The sequence below is a fragment of the Lytechinus variegatus genome, chromosome 1 (genome assembly GCF_018143015.1).
Source record: "Lytechinus variegatus isolate NC3 chromosome 1, Lvar_3.0, whole genome shotgun sequence".
In the NCBI taxonomy this organism is placed as follows: domain Eukaryota; kingdom Metazoa; phylum Echinodermata; class Echinoidea; order Temnopleuroida; family Toxopneustidae; genus Lytechinus; species Lytechinus variegatus.
This window is the reverse complement of record NC_054740.1, coordinates 75549979-75564086: the sequence shown is the minus strand read 5'-3', so window position 1 is coordinate 75564086 and position 14108 is coordinate 75549979. Positions and strand designations below refer to the sequence as shown.

Sequence of the window (14108 nt, the reverse complement as noted above, 5' to 3'; positions counted from 1 at the left end):
TTGTCAGTATAAGAAATGATAAATTGTAAATGAATGAAAACGATGTCAACCACTTTCATGAAATTAAACGCACCTCGATCGTGACTTAAGATAACAGATTATTAAAATACAATTAATTACAATTAATACTGTTATGAATGAAAATCTCAGTGTAAAAAATCAAGAAACATTGCTTTTTAGTGAAAGAATGAGGCTATCTCAGGGATTGGCTCGGAAAGTGTAGCTCGAGAAAATTTAGGCCAAATTAATTTGGTACACATGCCTTTAATGAAAAAAATGGAGTATGTCCCATAGTCTTGGAAAGGCTTTTCGGGGTTGACATTATTATAGGAAAATAACATAAAACAACTATATGAGAAAATGTTTTATCCCAATAATATAATTCAGAATGTCAAGAAAATGATTAAGGACTTCCAAGTTATATAAACAAATAAAAATTAACAGCCACGGCTTTACGAGGTCACATATTAATCAAACCATCAAAACACCTTCCAGCGCACCATCGATGATCGAGTCCCCGATTCACTAGTCTCATTTTTCAGAAAAGTTATCATTGTTTATAAAGACGATCATTTGCCTCTTCTGCCTTCATTTTAAAATTATTACCAAAAGATTCTACCGCCAGGTTCTATTCTAACCGGTGATTTTTTTTTTCTAGAGAATGTTCAAAAGCTATGCATTTTATATTTCAAAACAAACCGGATGATCGAACTAAATGATTAACTATCAATATACGGTCTAGACGTATGAGAATATTAAACCACTTTTTCTTGGTTTTGCCGCGCTTGATTTCCCAGGACTGGAGTTCGGCGGTGCGTCAAACGTTAGGAGTCAATGCCTGGTCACACCACCCGAGCGTTGTTGGAGTGGTAGGGAAAGAGGGTCGAATTTCGCTCACAAAATCAAAAAAAAAATCGAAAATGGTAGGGACCAGGCCTTAAAAGCTTTGCTAATTAAAGCAAATCAATTAAAATGACATGGAAATGAATTTAAATTGAGTAAAACGTAACATCATGAAACATACTATTAAGAAAATTATTTGAATTTCATTGACAGATGAATATCACAATAATGCATACCACGTGGAAACTTGATGGAACTTGGGTGTTCAATGACTCATTGGCGTGTTGGTTTTAAACATGGGATGATATCAACTTATGTAGAATTGAAAGATTTAAAATCAATTTAGATACCTCTGGGAATGAATTCATTTCCTTACAGCTAAATAAATAAGGTAGAAAATGTAGATTGTCGCCTCGGTATCATACATCGAAATAAATATTGTTTAAATTCAATACAAGACGAGGATGTGATAAACGAAACATAAAAAATAAACTCATGAATGGATTCATTTAAATCTGTAGCAGGCGCGGTGCACCGGCTGACCGCCCTGCATGCTCCAAACTGCATGGGCATTTCTTGGCGATCAAGTGCAAACCGAAGCCAGTTTTCATGCCAGGCCAATTGACTCGGCTTGAATCAGATTATCGCGAGATAAACTGGTTATAAATTACTACTTGGGGAAAGGGACCGTTCAAGAGCTGCACGATATCCGTTATGCAGTCGTAGTTTTGGGGAAAGGGAAGGATAGTTGTGGCGGCGAGGGGCGGCGCTAATCAAAGAAGCAATACGGATCATCGGCATGAATACAGGACGGTCTATTCATCGTTTCACACTGCATAACAAAAGGAACTCTTCGGGGCGAGGTGAAGGTGGGTCGATTCACAACAGGATGTAACTATTGTCTTGGAGCAAAAGCACGACTCTCGTACAACCACAATACCACCAACAAATGCTCATTCTTTCATCTGTCTACACCCTGCTAACGGCATTCTTTCACACACAGAACAGCTGGGTCACAACAGAAGAACACATAGATTATGACAATGAAAAAGTACGACTCGGCCACAACAGTTGGATGGATGGAACGCTGAAAATGATCTACTAAAGAATGAATATATTCACTACCACTTAACACCACTTAAGGTTGGTAGTGCACTACCAACCTTAAGTGGCGTTAAGTGGTAGTGAAACTAAGTCTATTTCAGATAATGTAAGTTAGAGCAATTACGGGATCGGAGTTCGGTTCGGAAGTTTTGCTCCTAAAATCGGAATCGGTTCGGATATCGGATCGGAAGATATTAAAAGAAATAATACATTAAAATTTGTATGTGGCCGGCGCGTGGACAAATGCGGCACGCTACACTGATGGCAGAATTTGTTTATATCTCCGACAAAAGCGGAGGAAGAAGATGATGAGTTGTTTTGATCTCCGACATAATCGGAGGAAGGAAAATAAGATAATGACGTTCCAGCGCGGACACTACCGCCGATCAACGATTGGCCTCTTCTCTACAACATCGAGGTGATGGCGGCGTCCGTCGTGAACTTTTAGAGGTCGCATGACCTCCCGAAAAAGACGCATTATTATCCAGAGTGGTTAACCATGATATTCACCTTCTCTACAACATCGTAGTGATGGCGGAGGTAATCGTAAACTCTTAAAGGTCGCATGACCTCCCGAAAAAGACGCATTATTATCCAGAGTTGTTTACCGTGATATTCACCTTCTCTACAACATCATAGTGATGGCGGAGGTAATCGTAAATTCATAAAGGTCGCAAGACCTCCCGAAAAAGACGCACTATTATCCAAAGTTGTTAGAGATGATTTTCACCTTCTCTACAACATCGTAGTGATGGCGGAGGTAATCGTAAACTCTTAAAGGTCGCATGACCTCCCGAAAAGGACGCATTATTATCCAGAGTGGTTAAACAATGATATTCACCTTCTTTACAACATCGTAGTGATGGCGGAGGTAATCGTAAACTCTTAGAGGACGTATAGTCAGATGGTCGTAAATATTACCGCGCATGTCAGCGTGTTCAACTAAATCTTATTTGCCTCCGCTTAAGATCAAAACATATCGTCTTTTCGTATTTTTTCTTCCTCCATTTTTGTCGGAGATCAAAACAAATTATCACCAATTATCATCATCGTTTTGTTCTTCCCCGATTATGTCGGAGATCAAAACAAATCATAATCTTCTTCTCCACCTGCCTTTCCGCTAATATCGGAGATAAAAACAAATCATAATTTTCTTCCCCTTTATCTTCTTTTCCTTCCACCGCTTTTGTCTGAGATCAAAACAAACCACCAGCGCATTTTGACGGCAAACATGTCGCCACATGTTTTTTTTTTGTCATGTTATGTTTTGGTTTTTCCGATCCGATTTTTTCCCCACTGGTCAAAAATCGGAGTTCGGAAAAATGTAGAAAAAAGGGGAAAATCGGATCGGATCGGGAATTGGAATAAAAATCGGTTACAGCATTAATTTCAGAAGTAACTTTTTTTGATTCCCAGCGTGGCACAGTCGTTTCGGAGTCGTAGTTTTTCTGGAGAACGAGGATGTAAGTTAATGAGCTCGCCGTATTGTTGCACTTGATCCACCTTTTGTTGCTCGTAAACAATAGCGCCGAAGAAAATCAATAACCGCGGGGCATCAAAGAAGCAGTCCCCAGGAGATTTCAACACGATAGATAAAGGCGATAAACTTTCCTTTTGTCCTTGCATACAAAGGGCTTTATTGTTGAGCCAATTAGATTGGGTGAAAGGTGAGGGAGAGAGACTGGGAATTATTTCTTTCGATAGAATAGCTGTGCAATCGCTACTCTAAATGGTTGGTTATTCTCCCTTCCCAATATTATTATAGAACATTCGGCGGCCGGACATCGGCAATTAATAAAAATCCTGATTAATCAAACGATTGTTTTTCGTTCGCCAAATTTTTTCAAGAAATCATTAGGAATAACAAGGCCTCTTTACATCTCTTTCTGCATTTTCGTAAAATTGCGCCAGATTCGTTATTTCGGAAAGGTTTTCTTATCTCTTGTTTCAGCCTCAAACTCCACGTCCAAGAACGATTCGGACTATAATATTTCGGTCCATTCGAAATCAATTAGCAAGATTTGAACTTGTTGGATCTTACTGAATTATTGGCGATACTTGCGAGTTTTAGATTCGCCAACTATTCGGAATGGTGCAAACTCTAATAAATGTTTGCTCGCGACATCAAAATTTATAAAATTCTTACTTTTTGAGAGAAAGACGTCCGTAAAATTGTTCAATGGCGAGGGTAGTTTTGTCCATTGCATGCACATTCTTTTTTTTCTTCTCGCCACGCACGTGGGCCGGCTTTCTCAGAAACCTTCTTCGAGCAAGCTGCATGGTTCTCGTAGGGCGGGCGTGTTGTCAGTGTGTGGAACATCAGTGACGGATTGTTACCATGGTATCTTGTGATTGTCAGGCAGTCAGGGTGGGGGGGGGTCCCGGAGGGTTTACGTACTCCCAAAGGGCGGCATGCAATTGTGCTGTTCTGCCTGTTGTGAAGTGTTCTATATCCAATACTGAGAATTGTTGATACGACTATGTGTGTGTTTCTTAAATTTTAATAAATATGTTTGAAACTCAATAAAGCATTTTTTGTTAGGTAAAAAATGTATGTATAATTATTTGAAATACTGGAGACATCGCTATCATCGCTATAACATGCTATATCGTGCAGCCAGCATTAACGTTAGTGGGTTAATTGCAATGCTAACGTTAAAGGGGAATGAAATCTTGCAACAAGTAGGCGTGTGCCAAAACAGTAAAATCAAAGAATAAGAATAATGAAAGTTTGAGAAAAATAGGACAAATAATGAGAAAGTTATAAGCCTTTGAATATTGCAATCACTATGCTAAAAAATTGCTAGCCTGGATGCGTCTGAGGAGTAAAACTAAGTCATCTAGATCTAGTCTACGTATGGTTACTTCCCACTGACGCCTGGGATCCCAAGCTATAATCACCCATGTACGGGTACAAACCGGAAACTTTCACCCCCTGATATTTCTACTTTCCCTCTAAAAGTAAAAGATCTAGCCCTAAAACAACATGGGGTTCAACTTAATTTCCAACATTTCTTTGATATTGATTTCATTTTTAAAGAAGAATTCATTAAAAAAACAAGAAATTTGTTATGAAAGATAGGAAGAGCTTACGGCCATGTTTACGTCGCCATCTTGATTTCTTTGTCTTCCGCGTGGTGACAGCACGCAAATCGTGCGATGTCGCCAATTGCTGTGGCCAATCGAGATGCTTGAAATACATTCACACATTGTAGGAGGCTAACCTTGTACAATAGACCGTGTTTGACCCTGGATTTCAAAGTAGTCGGCAAACATCGCTTCATTGCTGAAGTAATATTTGCTGAAACTCCTTCTCGCTACGCACCAGGGCTCTTGCCAGTAAGTAGCAATATATTAAAGAAATATGAAAATAAACAATGAAATAATAATCATTAAAAAAGAGCAAATTTCGCTTACCTCGGCCTCGAAAGTGACTTCGCTTGTCTCTTCTGCGGAAATACAAGGAAGCCCGTTGGTGGCGCTAATAATTTCACAACCTTCATTCAGCTCCTCTTTAATTTTATAACTGTATCTAAATTTTTTGAATGCGCAATCCTTATGATTAATTTACTAGTTATGGGCACCAATGAATGAAATACCTTCAAAAACAAAGATTATTATTGGTGATGATAACACTTATTTGCAATGAATTTAAAAAGATGACTAATAAAAAAAAATGAAAATAATATACGTGCCTGGAAAGAAACCAGCAGTACAAGCTTTAACGAACGTATATAATACGTATAAGGTATCCCAAAGTCTATAAAATGAAAAGATTTGACACTTACGGACTTCGCGTAATGCCTTGTGTCGATTTGCGTGTAAAAAAGTGTAGGTGCCTAGTCTTTCCCTTGTCGTGTCTTTGATATGAATATAAATTGCGCGCCCTCTTTAGGCGAAAATTGATATCTGCGCTGATCAGTTTTCATCTCCGTAAAATCTTCACTAAAGATCAAGAAAATATACATGTTTTTTAAAAGAAACTTCAAGAAGTCACGGAAGGATCTAAATGATTCGGTAAGTGTCATAGCTAGGGACAGTGATTTTCCGTTTTTAAAAATTGCCTTTTCCGTTTCAGAAAATCTCAAATTCCGTTTCAGCATGTCTGAAAACGGAAATTCCGTTTCCCCATAGACTTTGTGTACAAGAAAAATTGACAATTCCGTTTACATAGAAAACCAATACGCAACGAGTAGCGATGTCAAAATGCTAGCGCTGCTCAAAATTTGCATCTACCAATGTACTAACATCGCTTTAAAATCCATATTAATCGAAGAGATTCGAGCTCATAAAATATTAAGGGAAACATAATCAACATTAATATATTCTCACCTTTCATATTATTAGCGTAATTTTATTGTTAAATGGGATTTTATCGCTGATTTGGGGACTTTTCGGACATCGTTTTGAGCAGTCGTCGACTTCCGAATATCCGCCATTTTGGATTTGATGAATCACCGTGATCATTATATTATGACCGAACGTAGAGGGCAGCAACACACGGCCGGATTCTGCCTTCTATGCGGACGTAAGTGTAAACTAATTTGGATACGATCGAGTGATGGAGAGGCTCGAGTGTAGTTACGATGATTGTTGTTGCAAAGTGAGATCGTGTTTTTTCAGAACTTTGATATTCGTATTTTGTTGAGGATTTGGGATTAATTTCTGTTGCTTGTTTGTGCATTTTGAGAAAAAACATGTTTTCCGTGATTTTCCGTTTCAAAAGCCACTTTCCGCTCAAACAGCCGATTCCGTGAATTCCGTCCGTTTTCCGCGATCGCGGAAAATCACTGTCCCTACATAGCAGAATGTGATATAAAATTATAAGTAATATTTTATGTGGGCAAAAGCCCAGAAAAATTTAACTGTGTCGTGTGTGCCGCGTGCATACGACTGATATTCCTTCGCCGCGAGATGCTTTGAACCCATGGGTGGAAATAATACACCTATTTTATAAACTAAAGTAATGGGGAGAGTTGTTTACAAGTCACACATCTTTGTCGCATTGTCAATTTGAGGATTTCCATAGCATTAGTGATCGCAATTTTCAAATGCTCATAACTTTCTCATTATTTTTATGATTTTTCTCAAACTTTCATTGATCTGTTTCTTTTACTTTTCTGTTTTTCACACAAGCTATCTTGTTCCAAAGGTTTCATTCTCATCAATTTCAGATTTTTGGTGGCCCACAAAGCAAATTTGGTGGCCCCAAGACAAATAAAACATGAAAACTTATCAAAACTTTGGAAGCCCGACCGGGCCAGCCAAGTGTGGGCTTTTAAAAAATTTTAGTGGCCCTGCTCTAATTTTTGGTTGCCCTGGGCCTCCAGGCCACTGCTAATGAAGTTCAATGGAACAGGCAACATAACAGAGACCAAAGCTTTTGGTCTAAGTCTGATGTAGACAGCTGGCAACCGTCAAGGAGTTTTTAAAACACTTTTTTTAATATATTTTTTAAATTTCTCATGATTGTGCAGCCGCCATTCTCCCCGATGGGGCTCATTGATTTCTGTCTTTATTTCATAGAAGTATATTCACGGTTTCACGGTAGGTATGTTGAAAAGCTCCAGCTGGAACATCACTCAACTATATGAAAAGAACTGAACCAAAGTAAAGATCATCTTTCCGGTTTTTGCCTGAAATGCACCAAAATGGGAAAAAATAAACTTGAAGGGAACGAAACAGTGACTTCGGCTGTTGCGCAACTCCCGCTTTTCTAGCCTGGACTCTGGAGGCTTCTGGAGAGTAAAAGTCATCTACCGCCGGTACTATATGTAAGCTTTGCCTGGGCCGGGATACCATTGGCTTACACGGCAATGACGATTTGGGCAACTATATTAATGCGCCACACTGCTAGTTATGTTTAGAATGTGATGTTAACATTTGGGCAAAAATGTTGGTTGGCAACGTTTGGCCAAAAGTTACATTAGTTTTTGTTATGAAATGATGCTAAAATGCAATGAAATAATAAAAGTAGAAGAGCGTTTTACTTACATGTTATTGTCACCATCTTGTCTTCTGTGTGATTGCATCCTAGCGACGCAATGCATCAAGACAACCTAGTGCCAACCTAGATTTAAAAAAATACTTGCATCGGCCGATAAATTTCATGAATCGTAAAATACTTGCATCGGCCGATGAATATCATGAATTGTATATTATGATATTTATCAGCCGATGCAAGTATTTTATGATGCATGAAATTTATCGGCTGATGTAAGTATCTTTAAGTATATTGGCTGATGAAGTTGCACATTTCTATATACATGGCAGTAATGACTCCTTGCTCGCTGCATTTGCTCATTCATGAATTGTGATGTACATATGGGATCATTATCCATAAAGAGTAAAATGGTGCTACTTGTAAATCATAGAGTTATTATATTAGATAATTTATTTAATCACCAAATTACTTTTTATCATGACAAGACAGTGATCAATGCCACATTTTCTTAAATTTCCTGACTTGGGAATTAAATTTTTTGTTGTTGAATTATGCTTCTCCAATTATGGATAGTATGCCCATTTAGTAATTTGCTTTTGGGACAAATCTTGCAATTTGGGCTGGATTCCATTTTGATTTGTAACATAATAGTGTGTAATATGAATATGATCTGTTTACAATAGATCAGGGAAACCTACATGTAGGATTACTGGACATTTACTGTACATAAGGATAAGGATGTAGAAATATTGAAGAAAATGTGAAGTGCATACATATTGGATGCAGTACTACAGTACCTACATGTACATTTCCCATTCCATTTTGCGCACATTTATTTTTCCATTGAGGCAATAGACGCAAATACACTAAGTGGAAATCCACCTATCCATTGACACTAAATTTCATGTTTTTTTTTAAATCTGTGTATGCATTAAAGCATTCAGAAAGCATTGCGTTTAGAGCCGCTCTACATACACATGATTTTATGCAGGTCATGTATATCGATACATGTACCAGTACTGTAAAGTAGCATGGATATTATCACGAGAGATGTTTTGCAGTTGGAATCAAGGACGAATCCCTATAAATGATATGGCTGCTAAATTTAAGTGCTGGTACTTTGGTTTGGTTCAGTGACTAGCATAAAATATGAGACATCAAGTGCATAACAGGCTGATACCACATCAACACACCCACACCCATGTAATTTGCAATGTAATTAGTAAAAGCACACCATCCATGACTGCCTATTGTGCTACAATGCATGCAAGTATTCAAGCATGACTTGCGAAGGTTACTTTTTAATTATGATTGCTACATATCTGTAGAGAAAATGTAAAAATATGATGTATGCATACTGTTCATCAAACCTGAAGATATTTTTCCCAGTCAGAGGAGCATCTCATGAAGCTTTTTGTCAGTGATTTTTCATTGACATAATTATTAAACTAAAATGTACTAGTGAGATCAATGTACATTCCAGTATGTGATTGAAGATACAGTGTAACCTACATGTATTTCTAAAAAAGCAGTAAAGGTGCTCATTAGAAGTCACAGAAAATATTTTCTATTGAAAATATTTTAAGGAATCTCATGTTATTGTACTGTATGCATTACATTGTATTTGTGTATTCAGAGTAAGGCCTTGACCATTGTTTAAGGTCAATCTGATGTCTGCTGACCATCTGATAATGTTGTTTGTTCATGGATTACAGACTTCATTGATTTCCTGAAAATACAAACAATGAAGCAAAAAGGAAGAGGAATCCTTCATTGTTTTTGCAAATAGATTTAAAACATGCATGCAGCATATTAAACCTACATGTATAACATTCAGATAAACTTTGCCAAGGATAATAAGAGGAGTTTCACATACAATACTGTACAACATGTACATGTGTTTTTGTTAAAAATCCTCTGTTTGTACCAACTGCCAATGTCATATAATATTCATGAACCTTTGAAGTCTGGTGACCGTGGTACAGAGTTGAGCTTCCTTGAACCCACAATGTGTAGTTAGCACACTGTACATGTATGTGTATGTACTGTAGCTCGTAGCCTGAGATCATCACACAAGCTTCTAAAGACCCCTACATGTATATGTGTAACCTGAATTCGCTTCCTTTTCCACAGCACCTTTTATTTGAAATAAGTTAACTATTAAAGTAGAAATATTCAATCATTAAACTTAAAACTGGAGTATTATCCTTCATGTTATCAATTTTTGGCACTATGACACTCATCCAAACTCTTATTTTTTTTGTCAATTTATCCTGTGCTCCTTGGAATAGAATATTTCTTGATACATGAACTGTAGATGGAAGTATAAAATGAAATGCCTATGATCATTGTAATAATCATCATCATGTGAATACTATTAGTACGGTATTTTGTTTTCACTATCCTTGTTCTTGATATGTACTGTACATTGCATGTGTAGTGCCGCACTTCCAATTTGGCTAATTGATTATTTTCAGCATCATGGCTTGGATACAGATTCAAGGCTGAAAGTATCCTTTTGATTGACCTTGCCTACATGTACTACATATATATGTACAGTACTTCATTGGCCTTTTTTGCCCTTTTTCCAGAATTTTCTTGTCTTTTTGACTTCCTGTGTACTTGTGCCTGCGGAAAAATGACCTTAACCTAAATAAATTTAGTGCCTGTCAGCCCTGTTTTGTTTAATGTCATCCCTTTTTGTTATAAAGCATCAAATATTGAAGATGTTTAATAACGTTGCATTATCCTGAAAGTGACTGCAATGAAAGAAGGATGGTTGTGACTTGTGATTTTTCTCTTTGATTTCCACAAAATACTTTTCATCCTTTTTTTTTTTTTGCAGATCTTTGGTCTTGGTATCATAATTGGAGGAAGTTTGACATTGACCTTGTACAGTGAGTATGTAGACTTCACTGGTAATACAGGAACAGCTATCCCTATAGCACTCATCTGTATTGGTGTCTTCATATTCCTTACTGGATTCTTTGGATGTTGCGGAGCAGTCAAGGAGAACTACTGCATGCTGGCAACGGTTAGTTCACATGTCGTGATATTGATATTTACATCGGTTTTTCTTCGAATTGGTGCTTCTTCTAAATTTGAAATTAAGAATAAGTTGTTTGTTTCACTGGAAACAATCAAATTTCTTCTCTTGGACTTCAATACTGTAATTATGTTTTCATCATTACCTTCATGTACAGTATGATGCATTTAGGCCCTGTAGCCCGTTGCAGAAAGAATTCTACCAAACACAACTCTAAAAATCACAAGCAATATGATTTTTAAGCAATCAAAGGCATGCTTTCTGGACTTGTGCTTGATATTTTGACTTGCTTTTAAAATCTCTCTGCAACTAACCCCCGGTTTAAATATGTACGGTAGCAAATACATTGTATAATTTCTTGCTTTACTGAAAAATTACTCAATCGACCTTATTTAAGTTTTAAGCGATTATTAATTGAAAAAAAGAATTATTAGCACTAGTCTCTGCACAATTTTACAAGTTATACATGTAAGTTATAAACTTGACAGGAAGACTCACTCCTGTAAAACTGACAGCATCAAGTATTATAGAAAAGACACGCAGAAGCGTAATGTGACTGACCATGGAATCATCCATATTTATTTCAGTACCTGTGTCTTTCAGGGAAAAAAAATCCTGGATTTACACATCCATTGGCCAATAATTCTGTACGTGTAAGGATATCATACATGTGCATGTATGCCAGTCGATCCCAGCTAGTCACATGAATTGTGATAGCTTGCGTGTGTATGATGGCTGTAATTTTATACACTGTTATTTTTATTATTTCACACTAGTTTGCATTCATCATGGTTCTTCTCCTGATCTTGGAACTGGCTGCGGGTATCTCTGGCTATGTTAAACGTGATGACATTGATAACCTGATCGACGAAAACATGTCTCAACTTCAACAGAGTTACAACGATAGTGAATCAACCAAAGATCTCTTTGATAACATGCAGAAAAATGTAAGTACCCGACCTAGTGATACTCAGTTGACCAGTCTGTGGCACTTAAAGGAAACCTGTGCATGATGTAGGAATTACTTGTAGGAAGACCCATTTCTTTGACATTTTCACCCTATATCATTGTTTTCTTGCACTGTAAAATTATATCAGCCTTCAGTAGTTGAGACGGTGTAGATTTCTAAGCCTCTCTTGAAGTCTAAAGCTCCTTTAACAAATGAATGGATGGCGTCACAGGTCATTTCTCAATCCGAAGTTTTCCTCTCACTGCTAGTGTGAATTTGTTCCAAATAAGACTTTCGTATCTACCCAGATATATACATGTACAAGGCCACAACAATGACCTTGGTAGTAAAGGTCAGGATCGAACTCAGGATACAAGGAATTGAAAGGATTCTAGTAGACCCTAACAAGGTCCTTTTATGAAGGTGTACCTTTTTTCGGAAATGGATATTTAAATTATTAATAGATGAAAATAGATATTTATAATATTTCATTACATGATTTTTTTAATGAGATTGCTTCAGAAAAAACATGTTTTTTTCTCAATTCATCGTACTCGATATACCAACTCTAATTGATACTATCCATGCCTATACTTTATTAGCGCCAAAGTGAATGAGTCAGATATCAAAGCAATTGATGCAAATAAATCAATAGAAAGGGAAAAAGAGATATTGTAGTTGTGTGGGATTAAATTCAGCTATATTAACCCTGCTATATTGATTTGCCTTTCATGGGAAAATTGTAAAGCGCTTTATTAAAAATTAATTCACTGTTCTAATCACAAATTCAAGCAGAGCAGTTTTCATTTAGCCAAATAAATTTTATGTTTTGTATTAAGAAATTCAGATGCACATTGGTCCTCAAATATGGTCTGTTGTATTTTTGTATTTTCTATTCATGCATTGTGATTGTGCACACTCCCTGATCTATACATTGTGCCCTTGCTTTAGAGGCTTGGATCCTACATCTTAATAGGAGAATCACACATTATAGAAATGAGTTTATTTACCAAAGTGCTCAGAGGTTCTCTGACAACAAACCAACCCAGTTCTTATTTGTTCAAAACATACTGTACATAAAGTCTAGATGAGTTCCATATGATGTATGCATGTACTCAATCATATCATATCATGGATTCAGTTACTGTATGGACCTTCATGTACAGTACAGACATTTGACTACATGTACATGCATGTGACACAGTTCTGGATGTGAACTTGAATTTTGTAATTTATTGTTCTCCATTGCTTTTCTTGATTTCTACAGCATATTTGCATTTTCCTTTATTTTCTCCTTATTTTGAATTTTTTTTCTCTCTTTGAATTTGTTTAATCAAGCCTCCAAAAGTTACTGAACATTTTCCTTTTTGAAATTTTATTGGATATTTTATTTGTATACACTGTAAGCTATGATTTTAGATACTATTCCTAGTTACATGTAACTGCAATAGGAAGTACACACTCTGTTACAGCTGGAATATTTGGTATCATTGTACATCATTTCTTTATTCTAATTCTGTCCATAATTTGTTTCTCATATCTTGGTTTGCATTGCCTCAGCAGAGGAAAATTATTTTAAAATCATTTTTCATTTCAATTAGCTAAAATAAGCCATTTTCATTACCCCCCCCAAAAAAAAAAACTCTTACTAACTACATGTATTCATCACCTCCATTGTATATGATTTCATTATAATCATCAAGTGTCATTTTATTCAAATTTTACTCAAAGTTCTCTATTAAATCATGCTACAGTTTTGTAAAGTCTTTTCTGGCACCTTAATACCAGGCACACTAATTTTCCATCATTCTTAGTCCCCTTTTGTCATAGAATGCACTTTGATAAGCTGTTATGCTTTTACATGTACACTGTACTCATTTTAGGCCCCCCCCCCCAAAAAAAAAAGTTTTACATCATTGCACATCATGTATGAATGCATGCATACTTATACCTGATTATATGTTGATATTTTGTTTAATAGATCCCATTATACAGTGCGTCCCAGAATAAACGAAACCGAGATTAAGTGATCATTTATCATAACTTAATCATAAAAAGAATAGACAAATGACCTACCAATTTAAAGCTTAGAATCTCCTCTTTCATCTGATATTACTTAGGTTATTTCTCATTCACGCATGAGTGAGCAAAAACAATTTGAAGAAAGGATACCAAAAACTCATTTGGCGGGGGGTATCTGGGTTTCAAAAAGAAAACCACAT

General features: G+C 36.6%; 1 protein-coding gene across 4 annotated transcripts in view; it reads left to right on the top strand.

Moving 5' to 3' along the window:
• Nucleotides 1-14108, top strand: part of LOC121423170 (CD63 antigen-like) — a 31160-nt gene that overhangs the window by 4459 nt on the left and 12593 nt on the right. For all 4 annotated transcript variants that reach the window (XM_041618485.1, XM_041618501.1, XM_041618492.1 and 1 more), the window contains exons 2-3: nucleotides 10737-10925; nucleotides 11714-11884. In XM_041618485.1, coding sequence (XP_041474419.1) covers nucleotides 10737-10925; nucleotides 11714-11884 — 360 coding nt within the window. The remainder of the gene's footprint in view (nucleotides 1-10736; nucleotides 10926-11713; nucleotides 11885-14108) is intronic.